General features: G+C 42.7%; 1 protein-coding gene across 2 annotated transcripts in view; it reads left to right on the top strand.

Moving 5' to 3' along the window:
- The window catches only part of G2E3 (G2/M-phase specific E3 ubiquitin protein ligase), a 52,070-nt gene that overhangs the window by 2,007 nt on the left and 27,475 nt on the right, over positions 1 to 22,588 (top strand). For both annotated transcript variants that reach the window (XM_034768731.1, XM_034768730.1), the window contains exons 2-5: positions 5,667 to 5,768; positions 7,728 to 7,790; positions 14,669 to 14,766; positions 22,366 to 22,467. In XM_034768731.1, the coding sequence (XP_034624622.1) occupies positions 7,754 to 7,790; positions 14,669 to 14,766; positions 22,366 to 22,467 (237 nt within the window). In that variant the 5' untranslated portion in view covers positions 5,667 to 5,768; positions 7,728 to 7,753. The remainder of the gene's footprint in view (positions 1 to 5,666; positions 5,769 to 7,727; positions 7,791 to 14,668; positions 14,767 to 22,365; positions 22,468 to 22,588) is intronic.

The raw sequence follows: 22,588 nt of genomic DNA, 5'->3' as shown, positions 1-22,588 counted from the left end.
GGGGTAGCTGTGTTCAGGCAGGGGAGTAACTCAGGGTGCAGGGAGGAGGGTCACAGCTGTGTGCCCAGAGGGCTCCCCTGTGGTCCCTATTTCCCGAGGGTTCTGCCAGCCACAAAGCTGGGTCCCCCGCCCAGGCGGCTCTTACCTGCTGCGTGAGCAAATGGGGCTGGGAGCTGAGGAGCAGTTTCAAACCCCTGCAGCAGCAGGAAACAAGGAAACGTTGCGGCTGCCTGCTCCATGGCACCAGCCAGAGCAGCAGCTGTCCGGCACTGCCTGGTTCTGGATTCTCGCCTCTGATTTTGCCAGGGAGGGGGGGAGAGAAGGAGGGGTGTGTGTGTAGCTGCCCCGGGACTGCCCTGATCTTGCACTGTAGGTTTGGGGGTGGGGGGGTGCAACACCCTTATGTCCCCTCATCTCTGCCCATGGGCTTAGGGTTTCTGCCCCACGGGGCGCACCGGGGCTCCTGGCTTCAGCCCCACTACTCCCGGCTTCAGCCCTGCTGGGGAGGGAGGGCACCAGGGATCAGGCTCTGGGTTTTAGCCGTGGGGCCCCACAGCCCCCCTGAGAGAGTTCTCGGACCCTCTGAGAACCGCTGATCTACACTACAGAGTTAGGTCGACATAAGCTGCCTTGCAATAACCTAACTCTAAGCATCTACACTAAAATGTTGTTCCCGCCGATGTAAGTCGCCCGCTATACTGACTTAACTCCACCTGTGCAAGAGTTATAATGTTTAGGTTGACATAGTTAGGGTGACACAGTACTTCTGTCAAATTTAGTGGCCTCCAGGAGGCGTCCACAATCCCCACTCTAGTCACAATTTTGAACTCAGCTGCTGGGCGGCCAAGTACACATGCACACGTCCCTCCACTTTTAAAGCCCTGTGAATTTTTGAAATTCCAATTCCTGTTCGCTCTGCCTGGAGAGCTTAGCAACCGCCTCCAGGCTGCAAACGCGCTCCTGCCTGAAGTACATAGGATGTGGATTCTCCTGGGTCTGTGGGGAGAAGAGGCTGTGCAGGCACAGCTTCATTTCAGCTGAAGAAACGTCGATATCTATGAGCAGATTGCTTGGGGCATGGGCTACAAGAGGGTCCCTCAGCGATGCTGTGAGAAAGCCAAGGAACTGCGACAGGCGTACCAGAAGGCAAGGGAGTCTAACAGTTGCACTGGTGCAGAGCCACTTTTACAGAGAGCTGCATGCCATCCTCGGCGGAGACCCTACCACCACCCCAAAGGCCTGGGGGATACTTTGAGGGAGTTGGAGTCACAGGCCCCCGGAGTGAACAGTGAGGAGGAGGAGTATGGGAAACAGGCCATCCGGGGATCCAGTGACGCAGTTGAGCCAGTCCCTGCAGTCCAGCATAGGCAAGCCTGATGCAGGGGAAGGAACCTCTGGTAAGTATGCAGTTTGCTTTGATATTGCAGGAACACACCTATTCATTTACTCTTTTTTAATCATGCTCTAAGAGATAGCAACTCTACCTCTATTGGTTATTTCACTATCTGCTTCTCATTTCGCTGTACAGTTAGGCAGAGGGGGCCGTGCAGTTTGTTTATGTGCACTGGGATGTCCTGTGAATCCTACATAGAAATCTCAAGGAAACTGCTTGGAGGTAGTCTGCCATCCCCTGCTAAAGGTTTCTAGGGAGGGCTGCCTTATTTCTTCCACTGCGGCAGGACACTTTCCAACACCACTCAGGAATTAATTCAGCAGGCACCATTGCAGCACACAGACTAGAAGCATAGGGACCCTGGTCTGCAGCCGGACACATGCAGGAACTATTCCCTTTCAGCTTCTGTTACCCTCAGGAGTGAGATATCCGCTAAAATCCTCACTGCCTGTGGAAAATTATGCAAATGTTCAGTTGCCCAATCTGCATATACTTATACCCCAGAGCTAGCCCCCCACTCCCATTGTCCCAACTCGACCCCAAGCCATACTCACCATGGCTGGGACTGCTGTTGTGCTCTATGAATCCCAAGGAGAAGTAAGAATGTAGTGCTTGTAACTTGTGTGGATCAAGGGGAGTAAGTTCAGTATACCAAGTTTCCATTTATCTTGTGAATATAGTCAATGCACAGAGGTTCTATTATATCTTTTGCAGCTTGAAATGTGGCCTTGAAGGGCTCTCCATCCACACCAGCAGAGCTTCTCAGCCAGATAAGAAGAAGGAAAAGGACGCGTGATGATGTGTTTCAAGAGATCCTGCAAGTCTCTGTTGCTTTGCCTATCAAGCACAGGGCTTAAAGGATCACCCTCGCAGACAGACTGGACGGGGATAAAGCGGAGAGGAGAAAAGCACAGGAAAAGGAGAGATGTGCAGCAGGAGAAGCTAGCGCTTCTCAAGCAGCAAACAGACATGCTGGTGACTCTTGGTGACTCTTGTTGACCTTCAGGTTCCACAGACCTGTGCTTGCTTCTCTCTGCAGCCCATGGACAACTGCATTCCCACATCTCTCTACACCCTCCCCTCCCCAAATTCCACGTGGCATCTGGGGCTGCTGCAGGATCCCTACCGCTCCACCCTTGGGGCAGTGGCGGATTAATAATTTTGCCGCCCCTAGGCCGGGAAATAATTGCCGCCCTGGCCCCGCCACGACTCCGCCCCCTTACACTCCCATTCCAACCCCCTCCCCAAAGTCCCTGCACCCGGCCCTGGCTCTTCCCCCAGCGTGTGGCATTCCCCCGCCTCCCCCTCCCTCCCTGCCCGCCCCACAAAACAGCTGTTTCGCGGCGCAAACCCTGGGAGGGGAGAGAAACGGGATGCCGCGGCGCGCTTGCAGAAGAGGCGGAGGTGAGCTGGAGCAGGGGGGCGGAGCGTGGAGGGGAGCTTCTGCCCCTGAAAATTTGCCGGCCTAGGCCTTGTCGGCCTAGGCCTTAATACGGCGCTGCCTTGGAGAAAGTACAGACAATCACAGCCGTGCATATGCTGATGTGTGAGAGACACGATTGGTGTATGTGTTTGTGAAATGAAAATGGCTGTTCTTTCCCCTTCAAAGGTTTTTTTCCCTGTATTTATAAAGTTTCATTCAGTTATATGTCTGTATGGGTTTGGAATAAAAGTCTATTTGTGGAAATTTAATTCATCTTTATTCACAACATATGCTGGCTGGGGCTGACAGTCATAAATAATACAACATTGCAAATGCCTCTATTGATATTACTACATACACAGCACTCATTATAAGGTTCATACTGGGGTGCAAAAAACCAAAGCCAGGCAGAGCACACTACAGCAATGCACATATTGCACTATTAAAATGGTCTTTCAAAGCCTCCCTGAGCCATATAGCTCCATGTTGAGCTCTTCTTATAGCCCTAGTATCTGGCTGCTCAGAATCAGCAGACAGCTTTTCCACCGCCATCCCAGCAGAAACTTTTCCCCTTAGCTTCACAGGTATTATGAAGCACACAGCAGGCAGCTATAACCATTGGGATATTTTGTTTTTACTGAGGTCTAATCTCATAAGTAGAGAGCACCACCTGCCTTTCAGATGGCCAAAGGCACATTAAAATGTCATTCTGCGCCTGTGGAGCCTGTAGTTGATACGCTCCTTGCCGCTGTTGAGGGGGCTGGTGTATGGCTTCATGAGCCGTGGGAGTAATGGGGTAGACTGGGTCTCCCAGGATCAGTATTGGCATTTCAACATCCTCAATGGTAATCCTCTGGTCTGGAAAGCCCCTGCTTGCAGCCTTCTGTAGAGGCCTGTGTTCTTAAGGATGTGTGCATCATGCACCCTCCCTGACCATCCCACCCTGATGTCGATAAAATGCCCCCGGTGATCCACCAGAGCTTGCAATACCATAGAAGAGTAGCCCTTTCTGTTGATGTACTCTGTGGCAAGATGGTCTAGTGCCAAAATAGGGATGTGTGTGCCATCTGTTGCCCCACCGCAGTTCAGGAACCCCACTGCTGCAAAACCATCCACTATGTCCTGCACATTACCTAGATTCATAGTCCTTCGTAGCAGGATGCAATTAATGGCCTTGCACACTTGCAACATAGCAGCCTTTATGGCGAATTTCCCAACTCGAAATTGATTCCCGACTGATTGATAGCAATCTGATGTTGCAAGCTTCCACACAGTGATTACCACTGGCTTCTCCACTGTCAGGCTGCTTTCATTTTGGTGTCGCTGTACCAGAGGATTGGGGTGAGCTCTGCACACGCTTCAGGAATGTGGCATTGCACATCCAAAGGTTCTGAGCAACTGTTTATCATCCCATACCAGCATAACGATTCGATCCCACCAGTCAGTGCTTGTTTCTCCCAGAACTGATGCTCCTCCATCTGCAGCTGCTCTGTGAATGCCAACAATAACCTTGAATTGTTTCTATGTCTCACAGCAAGCTAGCCTCCAAGGAATTGTCATGTTGCCTGCAGCTCCGTGTGTGGGATCAGGCGCGTTGTATGCTCAGTAGTGCAGAGCTGTTCAGGATCCATGCTTTTCACAGAGATGGCTGACATGTGGGTTTGCTTTTGAAAAGAGGCCAAAACATGGGATGCAGATAAAATTATGAGATGGAGAAAACAGCATCATGGGATGTTGAAATCATGTTCCCAGTCACCCCTGTGCAACTTGTTTGCTTCCATGAGGCATTGGAAACCTTTCCCAAAACATCCTGCATTAGATGATGGCGAGTTGCACGGTGTGATAACTACCCACAGTGGACTGCTCTCTGCATCAGTGCAAGAGCTGCTAGTGAGGACACACACTGCTGACACAAGTGTAGTGTGGCCATGCAAAAGCGACTTAATAACTGTGACAGATGTACATTGATGTAACTTCTGTCGACTTAATTTTGTAATGTGGACTTGCCCTTTATTTTGAAACTGATAGCTTAGATTCTGGAGAGCAATGTAGTAGGATTAGTGAGTATAAGTATGGGCTGTTTGTGAGGTTTGGTATATAGTAATTGTAAGTAGGTATGACACTTTGTAGCACAGTACAGTACTTTGTAGCACAGTAGCACAAAAACAAGTTAAATCACTTATTACATATTAACTTGTCTAGCATTTCCTTAGGTTTAATTGTTTTCCCCCCAAGTAAACAGTCCTCTAGGAAGTAGACTCCAAATGCAAGGTATTGTAAACCAATTTCATTTTTAAAACAATTTTTGTTTCTGTATTAAAGATACTACAGTCCTTAGGAGCCATCTTACGTATTGCCTGCAAGTTCCCATTTCTTATAGACTTCAGCTGTTGATTAAATGTGGGAAATATTTGATTTCAAAATTAGTGGCAGACTTGAGGAAACAATAATTCAGGCAAAATAGTTGACTACTGTCTCACTTTTGTACCCAGTGGGCAATGATTTAGGCTCCAATCATGCAACTAGATCCACGCAGGAAAACCTTTGCATTTGTATGGAACCCCCACTGGAGTTGGGGGCTTTGTGAACAGGCAAGGTTTTGATCTCACAGATCCTTAATTTGTGAATTAAAAACTCCAGGGCACGCTGCACTGAGATAAGAGAGCAACCCACTGCTTTTAGTAGCACTTTCTCCTCTTTCCCAACCCAAAAGAGAGAATGAAATGTTAGGTTCTGACATTTGTGCTTCTCATTGCCAACCAAACCTAAGCTCCCTCTATCTATCAGGATTTTTCACTATTTCATTAAGCCATAGGGTACTGACATCTGGGATCCTCTTTACTTGTACAGATGGTCCCTCAGTTCGAGCGCCCTTGAAGATTGAAGACCTTGAGGGTGCCAGTGGCCATTGCTGAGTGAGAAAAAACATCTTTCAAGGGAAGTTCCAAAGAGGTAAGATACTGTTTTAAACTCTGTTCTTGACTCCTTCACCAAAGAAGGGTGGGAAAAATAACTTCTTTGTTATTTTTGTTATCAGATTCAGTTAAATTGTCACTTGATGCCATTTCTGCCAATCTTGATTAGTTGATTTGTTTGGCAGCATACAGGCATAATAAATGTGATATACAGTATGTAGATATATAACCTGAAGTTAAAATTGTCCAAAGGTATTAAAATAAAATGAGATTGAATAAAAAGGTTAACACATTAAATTGTATAACTAGTGATTTCAGATTATTTCAAGCACAAGCTTTCACTTCTATAGATATTCCTGCACCAGCAGATGGATTATATGACCTGATAGGCCTCTTCTATGTTTTACTTCTGATTCCTAGAAATGTTACAGTTTTCTTCCCATGTGCATTGCCAGCAGCTCCTTGAAGAGTGGCTATAGTTTTCAGCTTTGTTGCATGTTTCTTGTTCAGTCAACCAGCGTTTCCCAGATTTTTGGAAGTTTAGCCCTTAGTAAGGAAAATGAAGTCAACTGCCTTTAGCCCTATTGCGGTGTAAAATGTGAATAGGTCTATCCAAAATAATCGGTCACTCTCTGTAGATCTTCATAATGTGATATTCCTTAACTTTGTCATGTGTTTTGACCATTTAAATGATTGGGATAGTTCATACCTTAAATCTAATCCACACTGTCTGCAACTTCAGGGAGACACCACTGCATCAGTTATACTTGGATCAAGTTTTCTTCGTAAGCATAATAGTTAAAAGTTCTGGAAAACAATTAAGGCCTATCCATACCCTCCTTTCCTCCACAGCTGCTACTTTGCATCCTACATTTTGGGAAATGCTGTAGTAAATATTAACAAAATGGATCAGATTTCTTCCTGGTGTAACTCCACTAAAGTCCAGTGAATTGCATCAGGGAAGAGTGTGGTCCAGTGTGTTGTGTGGTATTTTTTGCAGAAACTGAAATCTTGTCAGTTGATTTTAATTGAGAACAAATTTGCATTTAAATAAATGCATAATTGACTAATTTGATAGGCAAACTGCAAGGTCTTTGCCAGTGTGTTTGCAAAAGTATCTTTTGGAAAAGGAAATAAAACTTGTTTATGGTTTGGTTCCCAAATGCTGGGGAAGTCAGAGGCAAATTGCCTTAACGAAAGGCTTATTGTTAGGACCCTACCAAATTTCATAAATTTCCCGGTCATAGCATTTTAAAAATCTTGAATTTCATGGTTTCAGATATTTAAATCTTAAATTTCATGGTTTTGTAACAAAGCATGAATATGTATTTGAAAACAGCAAAATATAAACTTGTAAAGCTCATGACGAACCCCCTGCTCCTCCCAAAAGAGTGACAACCCCCCACTGGCGCTGGGTTCAGAGCTGGGTGCTCAGCCAGCAGCCACCACTCTTCGGCCACCCAGCTCTGAAGGCAGTGCCGCTGCCATCAGCAGCACAGAAGTAAGGGTGGTAGTACCATACCATGTCACCCTTACTTCTGTGCTGCTTCTGGTGGTGCTGTCTTCAGAGCTGGGTGCCCGGCCAGCAGCCGCTGCTCTCTGGTTGCCCAGCTCTGAAGGCAGCACAGAAGTAAGGTTGGCCTACCGCAACCCCCCTACAATAACCTTATGACTCCCTTTTGGGTCGGGATCCCCAGTTTGAGAAACGCTGTATAGAGTAAAAAATACACAAAAGATCAGATTTCAAAGGGAGATCAGATTTCACCTTTTCAACCTTTATCCTTTTCAACTTTTACCTTTCAGAGTGAAAGATGAATTTTAATTTGTTAGGACTTTGAGACCATCTTGGAAGCATTAAAAGGAAAAATTTAGAAGTAGGTGATTTAGTCTCTCAACTTCTTGAGTTTAAAAGAAAATTGGATTAAATACAGTAAAATGCAGTGTACCATCCTCAACACACTGAATACTTTTGACCTCTTGTTTTTAATTTCCATAGTGAACAGCTAGAAGAAAGGTACTAGAATGAATGAAAATACCCTCTGCCGCTTCCAAAGCCCAGGTAAGTAAGGCTAATTAAATGATATAGCACAGTGGCTCTCAGCCTTTCCAGACTACCGTACCCATTTCAGTGGTCTGATTTGTCTTGCTTACCCCCAAGTTTCACCTCACTTAAAAACTACTTGCTTACAAAATCAAACATAAAAATATAAAAGTGTCACAGCTCACTATTACTGAAAAATTTCTTACTTTCTCATTTTTACCATGTAATTATAAAATAAATCAATTGGAATAGAAATATTGTATTTACATTTCAGTGTATAGTATATAGAGCAGTCTAAACAAGGCATTGTCTGTATGAAATTTTGGTTTGTACTGACATTGCTAGTGCTTTTTATGTAGCCTATTGCAAAACTAGGCAAACATCTAGATGAGTTGATGTACTCCTTGGAAGACCTCTGCGTACCCCCCAGGGGTACACATATCCCTGGTTGAGAACCACTGATTCTAACTTACTGTATTTAAATGTTTACAGAACTTGTAGATGCTGCAATTAGGGTGACCAGATAACAAGTGTAAAAAATCGGGACGGGGTGGGGGGTAATAGGTGCCTATATAAGAAAAAGCCTCCAAAATCGGGAGTGTCCCTATAAAATTGGGACATCTGATCACCCTAGCTGCAATACAAAGGCAATTATAATGTAGGATTTCAATTTAAATTCAACAGGATGACTCCAGCATGTTGCTTGGTAATGCAATGGTTTAAAAGAATGGCTGAAATTTCAATAGTAAAATTGTGTGTTGAAAAATGATTCCCTTCAGGGTGAGTTCAGGATGGCATGATATTCTTGATGACTTATTTCCCTAATTTTGATAAAGGCTTCCCATAATTATGTTTATGCTTAAAACGTATTTTGATCGTTTTGCAAATAAATGCTTTTAAAAAAATCCCTTTTTTTTTTTAACTGCTGGGTTAAATTTAGCTGTGTGTGAGATGTATCTATTAAGTTGAGACTTCACTTTTCAGAAAATAGAAGAGTTTAAAATAGCACTGTTTCCTTTATTTGTTGTGACTGTTTACCATTAGCATTAAATGAATATGGTTCCTTTAGATTAATGGAAGTATCAGTAAATTTAAGAAAAACTTTAATTTATTTCTACTGCAGGTCAGAATTAAGATATTTGAAATGAATTTAAGATGTTTGTTTCTAGCTTTGTTAGTTTTCTGAATTTCTTGGTAACCTTAATAGTTTGTTTTTGTGTTTTAAATTTGTTAAATGCAAGGTGTTCTTGAATTTGCTAATGGATCTGTTTTGAAACACTATTGTACATTGTATGAGCATTTTAAATATGTGACTTAATGCAGACAATGGAACGCCTTACACTGAATCGTGTACTGCCGAATGATTGCCACACATACATATGAAAAAGCAATGGACTAAAAAGTAGTAACACAGTTCTTCAAGTTACTGCATATGTGGATCCCATTTCTGGTGTCCATGTGCCCCATCACATGTGAAAATGTTTTATACTCTACCATTGCCAATAGGGGTCACACATATGCTCTTTGTGGCCTTGTGTCCCCTTCCCTCAGGGCTTAAAGGGTTCAGCAACCACCACGAAGTTCCTTCTTACCATGAGGCAAAGTCAGAATAACATAGTGTCCCTTTGTAGTCATCTTGTTACTTAATCATTTGTTCATACTTAGTAGCTAATGTACTTGTTACTGTTTCAAGTAGCATGTTCTCAGTAGGTCTTAAAAAAAAAAAAAAAAAAAAAAAAAAAAAAGGCATTCACTTATGGCAGAGCCCAGGCTTCAAGCCATGTCCTCCTGTGGGGAGATCTCAACAGATGCCTTTACTGTCTTGGTGAGGAATCTGTCATGGCTAAGTGTGCAGTTTGCAGCTCTTTCAAGAAGTGCGCACACAAAGAGTGGTAGTCCAAACTGAAGCTTTATCTTAGGGAAAGGTCCATGAAAGTTATGTCTGACTCAGCACAGACCTGATACAGAGGCTTCTGTTTTCCCAGCTCATCTCTCCAAGGCTTTTGTCACCAGAAACTTGACACCTAATTCAGGAGCAATTAAAAAAGATTCAGGTCCATCGGAGCAGTCAGAGACAGTTGCTGTCCAAGGACTGAGTGACCCTGACTCTGTTTCCTGGACCAAGACCTCTCTTTGCTGCTGGGAGTGCAGAGTTCGTCAAAGGATGTGTGCTAAGAGTGCTGCCGTGCTGCACCACTGCACAGAGCTGATACAGAAACCTTCCTCTACTTCTTCAGTTAAAAGATCTCAAGGGAAGGAGCTCAAAGGGTCATATGACTTCCTTCTCATCAGCACTGGCTTCAGCAGCACTGTCAGAGTGCCCAGGACAGTCTTCTGCAATGCTTTCCTTGTCAGCACTGGCAGCTTTGATCGAAGTCTGCTGTGCACCAGTGGTTTTAGCTGCAAAGGAAGCTTCATAGCAGAGAGGCATCTATAGCATCCTCCTTGCAGGGACCTTTTACAACTAAATTTGCAGCTCCAAAAGCTTCTTATGTGTCTTCATTAGACCCTACGGTCACTCCAGTACCTGAGTCACCAATCCTGGCGGTTTCCCTGATCTCAATACTGGATGGAGCCCCTCCTCAAAAAGAAACCTAGGGTGCATCTAATTAAAATATCTTTGAACCAACATGTCATTACAATCAAGGATTTAACACCCGCCCAAATCCTTCAGTCTCCTGTCATGGCTTCTGATTCCTCTATAGACTCTAGCAGGAGTCCTCCACCAAAGAGGAAGTCAGACGGACGGAAAGAAAAGTTTAGGGAGGCATATGAACAAGAGCCTCCTAATTAACCTAAAGATGCCTGTTAGTTTGACCTCAATTGTATGCAAGGTCTTGGAACAAATTTTGAAAGAGAAAATAATTAAGGACATAGAAGCAAACGGTAATTGGAATAAAATACAACATGGTTTTACAAAAGGTAGATCGTGCCAGATCTTTGAGAAGATAACTGATTATTATTATTGTTTTTTAGACAAAGGAAACGCAGTACATCTAATCTGCCTGGATTTCAATAAGGCTATTGATACAGTTACACATGGGAAATTATTAGTTAAATTGTAAAAGATGGGGATTAATATGAGAATTGAAAGGTGGATAAGAAACTTGTTAAGGGGAGACTACAATGGGTCATACTGAGAGGTGAACTGTCAGGCTGGAGGGAGGTTACTAGTGGAGTTTCTCTGGCCCCAAGACCATCCCTATCTTATTTAACATTTTTAATAATGACCGTGGCACAAAAAGTTGGAGTGTGCTAATAAAATTTGTGGATGACACAAAGTTGGGAGGTATTGTCAATACAGAGGAGGACCGGAATATCATGCAAGAAGATCTGGAGGTCCTTGAAAACTGAGTAATAGAAGTGGGATGAATTTAACAGTGCAAAGTGCAAGGTCACGCACTTAAGGACTAACAACAAGAATTTTTGCTACAAGCTAGGGACTTACAGTTGGAACTGACAGAGGAGGAGAAATACCTGGGTGTTTTGGTTGATCACAGAATGACGGTGAGCCGCTAGTATGATGCAGCTGTGAGAGAGGCTAATGCAGTCCTAGGATGCATCAGACGAGGTATTTCCAGGAAAGACACGGAAGTGTTAGTACCATTATATAAAGCACTGGGCGAGACCTCATATGGAATACTTTTTGCAATCCTGTTGTCCCATGTTTAAGAAAGATGAATTCAGACTGGAACAGGTGCAGAGAAGGGATACTAAGATGATCTGAGCAATGGAAAACCTACCTTATGAGAGGAGACTCAAAGAGCTCGGTTTGTTTAGCCTAACCAAAAGAAGCCTGACAGGAGATATGACTGCTTTCTCTAAATATATCAGAGGGATAAATACCAGGGAGGGAGAGGAGTTATTTAAGTTAAGCGCCAATGTGGACACAAGGACAAATGGATATAAACTGGCCATCAACAATTTTAGGCTTGAAATTAGGTGAAGGTTTCTAACCATTAGAGGAGTGGAGTTCTAAAACTGCCTTCCAAGGGGAGAAGAGTGGGCAAAAAACCTAACTGCCTTCAAGACTGAGCTTGATAAGTTTATGGAGAGGATGGTATGATGGGACTCCCTACAAGCATGTAGCCATTCGGCAGCTACTAGCAGCAAATATCTCCAATGCCTGTAATTGGGACACTAGATGGGGAGGGCTGAGTTACTACAGAGAATTCTTTCCCAGGTGTCTGGCTGGTGGGTCTTGACCATATGCTCAGGGTCCAACTGATCACTATATTTGGGGTCAGGAAGGAATTTTCTCCCAGGTCAGATTGCCAGAGACCCTGGGGGGCAGCGGGGTTTGCCTTCCTCTGCAGCATGGGGCACAGGTCACTCTTTGTAACTTGAAGTCTTTAAATCATGATTTGAGGACTTGAGTAACTCAGCCAGACATAGTGGGTCTATTACAGGAGTGGATGGGTAAGGTTTTGTGCCCTGCAATGTACAGGAGGTCTGACTAAGTTATCATGATGTTCCCTTCTGACCTTGAAGTCTATGATTCTGTGAGATGCTAATTCTCACTATGCCCCTTGGTTCCCTCCGAAAGGGACACAATGTCCCTTTCCCAGATGGCCATATTGGTTCTCATGGCCTCGATATCGTCCATTTCAGGAACAATATTCCCACAATAGACAGGATCTAATTGTGAATCACCTGCTGCAAACTCTTATAAGTCTGATCACTCTTCGAGTTCAAGATACAGAGGAATAACAAATTTTAAGTGATGATGAAATACCAGTCCATCAGGACAATCCGTCTGATGCTATATTTGGTGGTTCTTCCTTACCTGATGGAACCATGTCACAGGCTACACCTCTTTCAGCTGATGATTTTAAAACTTTTCAGGAATTATTGAAGCATATGGCAAAAACACTAGAAGTTCCTTTGGAGTTCAGGAAAAAGCATATATAAACCCTTTGATATTCTACAGCCAGCATCCCAGAGCAGGGTTGCGTTACCTATTAATGAAGGAATATTGGATCTGGCAGAAGACCTCTGGGCTCCATGTCCAAGTTCTGTTCCAATAATAATTACCTCTTAGTCCCAGGTGCTTTAAATATATCTCTTCAGTCAAAGTCTATTTGGCAGTGAATCCGCATTTCATCCTCCAGAAGAGGGAGGTGCAATTTCATCAGTCAGTGAATAGATTTATGAAATTTTTTCCCCACATTTTTCCTCCTGTGAGAAAGATTGCTCCAGCATGGAACTTCAAATTTAATGCTTTCTTCACTTGTGGCCCACTCGCACTTGACCTCCTTGAACCGCTATCAAATTGTCCAATTCATCTACAGACAGTGAAGTAGCATTCCTGGTAGGAATTACATCAGCATGTAGAATAAGCAAATTACAATCCCTAACGATAAATCCTCTATACAGTTTTTTACATGGATAGAGTAACTATGAGACCACATCAATCTTTTATTCCTAAAGTACTCAAATTTTCATATCAATCGATGCAGTCGTTTTTCAGCTTTTTTTCCAAAACCTCATTCTTCACCTGCAAAATTACATACATTAGATGTGAGGTCACCATTATATTACCTAGGTAGCACTAGATCTTTTGGTAAAATGCCAAGACTTTTTTCTTTGTTTATGATAATAAATCAAAAGGCATGGCTAGAATAGGTATGGATTATATTAGAACTGCTTATAATATTAATAAGAGTCCTCCATCAAACATGGAAACTCACTCCACCAGAGTGCAAACAACCTGAATAGCATGCTGAAGTTGGGTTCCAATATCAGAAATTTGTAGAGCAATTATCTGGTCTTCAGCTCATACGCTTACAAAACATTAAGTCACAGTTTCAAGATCTGATGCCCATTTTGGAAGAGCTATTTTGCAGTCTCTTTACAGATAACTTCTAGCTTCCACCTCTTTAAAGAACAGTTACTTATCTAGTAACTGGGGTTCTTTGAGATGTTTTTCACATGTAGATTCCATGACCCGCCCTCCATACCGGCAGCTCAAAGTCTTACAAATGAGGATTCTGGGTGATGAAAGCAACAGAGGGTCCTGTGGCACCTTTGAGACTAACAGAAGTATTGGGAGCATAAGCTTTCGTGGGTAAGAACCTCACTTCTTCAGATGCAAGCTGGGTGATGAAGGAACTGAGTGGCAGTTGGGGTTGCTGTGCCCATTATGCCCTCAGGGCATGTGTGACCCCTATTGGACACTGCTAGTGAAAATGCTCTGAACTCCTTTGCTGGGGCACATGGACACCATAAGTGGGATCTACATGTGCAGAACATCTCCAAGAACCACAGTTACTAACAGGTAAGTAATGATTCTTTCCATTGATCTTATTATGTTATTGAGATCATCAATATCATTATATTTCTACAAAAAAAGTTGGGTACAATGTGTTTATATTCAGATATCAATTGCTCTACACATTTATAATGTACAACTCACCATAGTGTTTAGGCACTCAACTGACACAATATTAAAGATACCACCTTAGCTGGCCTTTAAAACAGGGCATTTCAATTGATGGCGTGTGGCTTGCTGGTAGGTTCCAAGAGGCGCCTGTTGGGTGAGCAAAATCCCTTGTTCACTAGGATCTAGCAGGAGCCAGGGAAGAAGCAACTTGCAATCTCTCTTCTCTTGCTCTTTCTGCTCTGCACTTCAAAGCCTACCCAGGAAAAAAGAAGGAAGGCTAGGGGAGCACCTACAAAAAGTGGAGAGAAACAACAGCCACTTAAAGTAAGAGGAGTGTGGTAAACAAACACAACATTGAATTCCATCTGGTGAATACCAGATGGGTGATACTGGCTTTACTACACTTATCCAGTAGCCTAGCTCATACTTAATTTATTTAAGGGTTAGAACCAGCATTTTCTGTTAACAGACCATTTCCATTAAGTGTTTCTAAACAGTGTTTCAATATTTTTAGCCTGTGTCCTCTGTCAACGAACTGATGACTGTCCCGAAAAATATGGAGAAAAGAGAACTTACAAGGAATACAATCTCGCTGTTCATTACTACTGCTTGGTAAGTATTTCATATTGATCCTGAACTGAATTCTAGGAACTTACCAATTTTTCTGATGAGAATTGGTAAACTAAACAGCAGAGAACCTGCAACTCTTTGTCTGCAAAATTCCAAAATCTCTCTTCTAATTTCCAAATTATTTTCTTTTGGGGAGATTAATTGAGCCTTTTCAGTTATTTTAAAGATACAGCAGCAGAAAGAAAACACACCATAATAGGTTAAAAGAACAGGAGTACTTGTGGCACCTTAGAGACTAACCAATTTATTTGCCACAAGTACTCCTGTTCTTTTTGTGGATAGACTAACACGGCTGCTACTCTGAAACCATAATAGGTTGTTACTCACTGTTGAATAGTCACATTAGCAATTAGCACATTCCCAAATCATAAAAACTTGATGACGTTTTCAAAAATTGGTGGTAATGGATCCATGTTATCCCATCTAAGTCTTCATTTAAATTAATTTTGATTTAGTTTCATAATTTTAGGATCTAAGAACTCAAGCCTTCATTAAAATATTTCTCCTACCCCTTTCAGTATAATTCTGTTTTTAGCAGCATACATGTAATTCTTTGTTTGCTATGTGTTGTTCCTCACTTTGCATGATCTGGCTTCATTATAGCGCTAGCAGCAGTTTTCAAACTGTGGGTCGGGACCCCATTGTAATGGAGTCGCCAGGGCTGGCATTAGTTGATAGAAGGGGTTGGGTTTTGAACCTTGAACCAAGATATCCTGTTTCTAAAATAAATGTAATAGTCATTGAAGTTAAATAATGTTAAACAAAAACCAAAATTTTAAACAGTCCCCCTAAAATTCCTTTTGCTCTTTCTTATGGTATTATTGTTTTACTAGATCTTTAATTGTCATCAGCTTTCCTGGGCAGACAAGACCTGAAGATCCAACATAAAAATCTGGGGGGGAATAAACTACTAAATGTACACACACTTGTGTGCGTGCACATGGTTGCAGACTGCTATTACATCTTATGAAGATAGAAAAAGGTGCAAGCCCATCGTTTTTCTTTGTAGATTACTTTTAAGGTATTGGGATAGATTCTGGCTCTCACCAACGCCCCTATACACTGCTTTGGCCATGTAAGGAGGCCACAGTAGGCTATGGGAGAATTTCCTGATGCAGAATCAGCATAGGGCTGATATAAGAGTCCCTATGCAGTCCTCCTTCGCAGATCCCTGTGTGGAGAGTGGGAAGGGGCATGCTTGTAGCACTAAGTGCTTCAGAGATTCTGGGCTGCAAAGCAAGTTGGCTAAGGCCACTGTAAGTTAGAGCTTCTTTACTGCAGGACATTGGCCATTCACCTTCTTTGTCTGGGGAGTACCTTCAGTTCTGTGTGCCTTTGAAGAAACAACATAAAACATAGCTTATTGTTGTTTCATAGTGAATTATCCACATGAGTCGTGTTAGTGTAGTGGTGGGCAACCTCAGGGCTGCATGGGGTCCATCAGGATAATCTGATTGCAAGCCGCAAGACGTTTTGCTGATGTTGACCGTCCACAGGCACAGCCCCCTGCTGCTCCTAGTGGCTGCGATTTGCAGGGACATGTTGGCCGCCACTTCCCGCAGCTTCCATTGTCCAGGAACAGCGAACCGTGGCCACTGGGAGCTGCGGGGGGCCGTGACTGCAGACGGTCAACGTCCGTAAAATGTCTCACGGCCCAGAAGCAGATTGCCCACCACTGTGTTAGTGTCTTTAAACCAGTTATGGTTTTTACTTAAGTCCTGTGGATGCAATAAGAGCTATAGGCTTCTTAAGAAACAAAAAGGACACAAGGTGCAGTTATTTCCTTGAAATTTTTTTCTATTATGACAGTTTCAGATATTTCATTAAAATCTGTCTTTAAGATTCTTACAAGTAACTATCACATTTGTGTTCCTGTTGTTTTTTTTCTCAACATATATCATTGTACACTACTGTGTTCTCATTTCCCACTTGTCGAACAAGAGTTCCAAGTTATTCTGATGAATTTTTGCTGTTTATTTTATTATGCAGACAATACTCTTCTAATTTCTTTAATGAACTTCCAGTTTGGTAATGTATTTCAGCAAGGCTTTTTACACAAATAAAATATCTTGAATACTTAGCTTGTTCACTCAATATGTAGCAGTATCAAAGGGCCATCAGATTATTTTGGCATGATCTGTTTCTAAAATCCTTGTTGGCATTACTCAATAGACTTATAGAAATGTAGGCCTGGAAGAGACCTCGAGAGGTCATCTAGTCCAGTCCCCTACACTGAATTAGGACGAAGTAAACCTAGACCACCATTCCAGACAGGCATTTGTCCAACTTGTTCTTAAACAGCTCCAGTGGTGGGGAGTCCACAAACTCCCTTCATATTCCAGTACTTAATTATCTTTATAGTTAGAAAGTTGTTCCTACTATCTAACCTAAATCTCCCTTGCTGCAGATTAAGCCCATTGCTTGCCCTACCTTCAGAAGACATGGAGAACAATTGATCACTGTCCTCTTTATAATAGCCCTTAACATATTTGAAGACTATCAGGTTCTCCCCGAAATCTTCTCTCAAGACTAAACTTGTCAAGTTAGTTTAACCTTTCCTGATGATAAAAGGTTTGGAAAACCTGACCAATTTTTGTTGCTCTCCTCTGGACTTTCTCCAATTTGTCCACATCTTTCTTAAAGTGTGGCGCCCAAAACTGGGCACAGTACGCCAGCTGAGGTCTCACCAGTGCCGAATAGAGCAGAACAATTGCCTCCTGTGTCTTATATATAACTCTCTTGTTAATACACTTAGAATATTAGCCTTTTTGACAACTACGTCGTTATTGACTCATTCATTTTGTGATCCACTGTAATCCTTGAATCCTTTTCAGCAGTACTACTCCCCATTTTGTAGTTGTGCAATCGATTTTTTTTTAAATGTCTAAGGGTAGTACTTTGCACTTGTCTCTATTGAATTTCATCTTGTTGATTTCAGACCAATTCTTCAATTGGTCAAGGTCATTTTGAATTCAAAAATGGAAAAAAAATTAATAAAATCATACATATATCATACCTACTGCTTCCCTCTGTCCACTAGGCCAATAACACTCTCAAAGAAGGAAATTAGGTTTGTTTGGCATGCTCTGTTCTTGACAAATCCATGCTAGCTATTCATTTTAACCCTATTATCCTCTAGGTGCTTACCTATTTATTGTTTAATAATTTGTTCCAATATCTTTCCAGGTATCGAAGTTAGGCTGTAATTGGTCTAGAATTTCCCAGGTTCTCTTTGTTCACATTTTTAAAGATTGGTACTATGATTGCTTTTCTCAAGTCCTCTGGCACCTCACCCATCCTCCATGAGTTCTCCAAGATAATTGCTAATAGTTCCAAGATTGTTTCAGCTAGTTCCTTAAGTACCTAGGGTGCATTTCATCATGGCCAGCCAACTTGGCTACATCTAACTTCTCTAAATATTCTTTAACCTTTTCTTTTCCTATTCTGGCTTGTGTTCTGTGTTCCTTCCTCCGTGTTGTTAATATTAATTGGGTTAAGTATCTGGTCACCATTAACCTTTTTAATGAAGACTAATGCCCATTTTGCATCAAACACCTCCGCCTTCTTGATGTCATCTGTTGTTAGCTCTCCCTCCCTGCTAAGTATGAACCTACACTACTTCTTCGAGTAGTGTCCCTGTGTGTGCTCCACTTAAGTGTGTCTGCATCCCTGTGCCTAGGATCAGAGATTTTTGGTAGCAGTGCCTGTTTGGGCCGCACATGTGCTCTCCCCGTCATGCTCCACATTCGGGGGCTATAAAGCGCTGTGTGGCCAAACCGCCCTCAATTCCTTCTCAGCCACGCTTGGCCTGAGACGGAGTCCCTAACAGAGCCTTTTCGTAGTGAGTTTCTTAGTGCTTTTTGTTCTGGTACCAGAACCTCCTCCCCCGGACAGTGGTTTCCATCAGCATCAACATCAGCTGCTCCACACTCCCTATGAAGAGGAAATCAACAGATTCCTCACAAAAAGTTGCCAAGAAGCGGGCTTCAACTTCGCTTATCAAAGAGCCAGCTAAAAGACAAAGATCTCTGGTGAGATTGGTGGCTTGGTCACCAACTGGCATAAGGATATGCCAGGATCCTAGGTCCTCTTGTACCATTGCCGCTGGTAAGTCCAAGGACCCCAATAGAGCAGGACTGGACAAAAGGGCACTGTCAAGCGATAGTGGCAAGGAAAAATCCAGATCCTCAAAGATGGTACCTACTGAATCACTTAGACTCGCGGTACCAAGCACATCGGCACTGATAAGACTTATGGCGCCACCTGCTGGACACTCAGTGGAGCACAGAACAACCTCAGCACTGACAACCTCTTCCACTGCAGCGGCACTGGTGCAAATGCCTTCCACAGTACTGATGATGATGGTGCCAGTACTGCAGGAATTTAGACTTCCAAAAGACCACACTGGTTTTTGATACATCTGAATCTAAACTTTTGCTTACCAATACCACCACAGTATGCACCTCATCCCCGGAGGTGCATACCATATCTATCCGTCACCCTCCAGGACCGCACTTCCCTTCTCTAGTGATGATGATGATGAGGAGGAAGAGATTTATTCTCTTGCACCATATAGCCCCCCATCACATCAGGGAGCTGCATAAATCAACCCTTATGCTCAGGCAAGATACCATGAAGCCAGAGGTGACCCAAAAGCTTGGTATTGACACCCATGGATTCTCCCACCCATGCCTTTTTCCCCCCACAATGTCCTTATTGGGACCCAGGGGCTGCATACCGGCAACAATTTTCCAGACCCTCCAGAGAGAGAATGAGACACTCCCCATCATCCTCAATAGCTAGGCCACATGAGCCTGAAGGAGAGTCTTTAAAGGAACAGGAAGAGAGACTGGATAAGGAAACCACGCCTGCAAGCAATATCTCTTTGTCTTCATGTGATGAAGCAGTCATGCCTCTCCCCCACCAATGACAGCAGATGATAACAGGAAATTCCAGGAACTGTTCAGGAGGATAGCAGATTCTCTTAAGTTCCATTAGAGGAAATGAGAGAATCACAACATTGATATCCTGCAAACTTCAACATCAGCAAAAATCGCTCTTCCTATCAATGAGGCACTATTAGACCCAGCTAAAACTGTCTGGCAGACTCCGGCCACAATACCCTCCTCCTGTAAAAGGGCAGACAAGAAGTATTATGTACCCTTGAAGGACATGGACTTTTTATGTTCGCACCCTACACCAAATTCATTGGTTGTCAATGCTGTGAACAAACGTGGAAAACAGCACCACACTAAGATGACACCATATGACAAAGATTGGAAGAGATTAGATCTATTTGAACGAAAAGCATATTCATCAACAACTCTGCAATTTAGAATTGCCAACTATGAAGTGCTTATGTCAAAATATAATCACACACATTACTCCAAATTGAGTGAATTTATTGAGTATATTCTGGAAGATAAAAAGAAACAACTTCAAGTAATCATGGTGGAGGGTCAGCTACTGGTGCGGACTGCATTACAAGCTTCCTTAGATGCAGCTGACACAGCTGTTCTTTTGATAGCGACAGCAGTGGTCATGCAAAGGGCATCGTGGCTACATCTTTCCAGATTCCTGAAAGAGGTGCAGGCCACAGTGGAGGATCTCTGATTTGAAGAGTACGAATTATTTGCCGATGAATCCCTCCAATCCCTAAAAGATTCGAGAGCAACATTAAGATCATTTGGTACTTATACACCGATACAAAAGAGAAGACCCGGTAGATACCACGCTATAGAAAGATCTTTCATTTGTCCACATGAGCTACTTATCTACAAGCACTGTAAAAAATGACAGCTGGACAAGCTCAGCAGGAAATTCTCACAAGAATATGAGTGGGAGCTAGATACCATGGTCCTACACAAGCATAGATCTTTCTGCCACGGCCAGGAACAGCAAGTGCCCACAATTCTGCTCAAGAGCGGGACTGGATCATCAATTTCTTGGGGATGCCTTTCTTCCTTCTATATGCCTTTCCTCTTTCCCATTAATACCGAAAGTAATACACAAAATAAAAGAAGAAAAGGCCAGGATCATTTTGATAGCCCCAACTTGGGCCCAGACAGACATGGTTCCCTTACCTTTTATGAATGACGGTGTGGCCACCAATCACTCTTCATCCCTTTCCACACTTCCTGTGTCAGGATGCAGGCCAGATTTTCCACCCAAATTTAGAAGTTCTCTATGTGAAAGCGTGGCTCCTTGATGGTTCCAAGATGACGAATTATTTGTTCTGAAGCTGTGAAAAAGATACTGTTAAATAGCAGAAAACCCACCATACGTTATACTTACCTTCAGAAATGAAAGAGATTCTGAATCTGGTGTGACAATATACACATCACAGCTATATTTTGTCCCTTGCTGTTGGTGCTGGACTATATCCTAGGACTAAAAATATCAAGGCTATCATCAAGTTCACGGAGGGAACATCTCGTGACAATTTTGGCCTTAAGATCAACAGGTGTTCACGCATCAAGCAACAAAAAGTTTTCTTAGAGGTATTTGGAACCTCTACCCGTAAATTTGAGATGCTACACACCTTGGGACCTTAACTTAGTTCTAAGATGCCTCACTGGTCCCCCACTTGAGCCCATGGTGACTTGCTCACTCATACATCTCTCTATGAAGACTGCCTTTCTTATGGCCATCACATCCGCCCAAAGAGTGATGGAAATAGGAGTTCTCATGGCATACCTCCCCACATTACAGTTTTCTTCAAAGATAAAGTTACTTTGAGACCACACCCAAAGTTTGTACCTAAAATACCTTCATCCTTCCACTTGAATCAGCCTATTCATCTTCCATCGTTCTTCCCCAAACCGCACAGGAATAAAAGGAAGGCAATGTTCCACACACTAGACATTAGGAGCCTAGTATCTAGAAAGGACCAAACCTTTCAGAAAGTCACCTAGACTATTCCTTTCAATTGTGCTCATCCATATCTAAACAAAGACTCTCAAAGGTTCCCATGACCCTACTATAATTTTCCATTGCCTCTCCTCTTCCCCCAACCCCACCCCCCAATATGTAGCCCTCTATTAAGGCCACCTTTTTAATATACCTACCTGTGGGCTTTAGTCACCTGCACTCTTTGAACCTAGTTTAAAGCCCTGCTCATTAGCTTGGTGAGTCGGTGTGTGAAAATGCTCTTCTTGTTTAGGTGGAAGTTAGACTAGTCAATTGCTAAAGATCTTTTTTTTTAAGTGACTAGGATAAGATTGCTTTTTTCATTCTGGGCACAGTCATGTGTTCTAAAACTTTCCTACATTAGTGTTACTTGTTCTGCAAGGTCCTCAGCCACTGTCTCCTAGACCCTAGAATATATTTAGTTTGGTCCTAGGAATTAGTCAAATAGATTCCTGCAGTTCCTTAGCAGCAGTATGCTGGGAGGAATGGGGGAAAGACTATTATGCCTCTGCAATGAAAGAATATCACTGTCTGATTTAACAAAATGTTTAAATCTATTAGGGTTTTCTATATTGATACCAACAGATGCTTATAGTCCAGTCCTAGATATTAAAGTTGATTAAAATAGCTTAGTGTCTTGGAATTTCTTACTAATTTTAACTGTATTTATAGTTGATGTCAAGTGGAATTTGGCAGAGGGGTGAAGAAGATGAAGGAGTTTATGGGTTTTTAATCAAAGACATTAGGAAAGAAGTAAACAGAGCTGCAAAATTGGTAAGAATCAAGCTCCAGTATTATCACTGTTAATATTTGTTTCATCATTTTTGCACTTTAAACTCAGTAACAAATCTGGTCTGTAATGAATCTTTAGATTTTTTTTTTTTTAATTAAAGAA

Source organism: Trachemys scripta, chromosome 4 (assembly GCF_013100865.1).
Source record: "Trachemys scripta elegans isolate TJP31775 chromosome 4, CAS_Tse_1.0, whole genome shotgun sequence".
Classification (NCBI taxonomy): domain Eukaryota; kingdom Metazoa; phylum Chordata; order Testudines; family Emydidae; genus Trachemys; species Trachemys scripta.
Note: the sequence above shows the minus strand (reverse complement) of the source record. Positions and strands in the feature narration are given on the sequence as shown.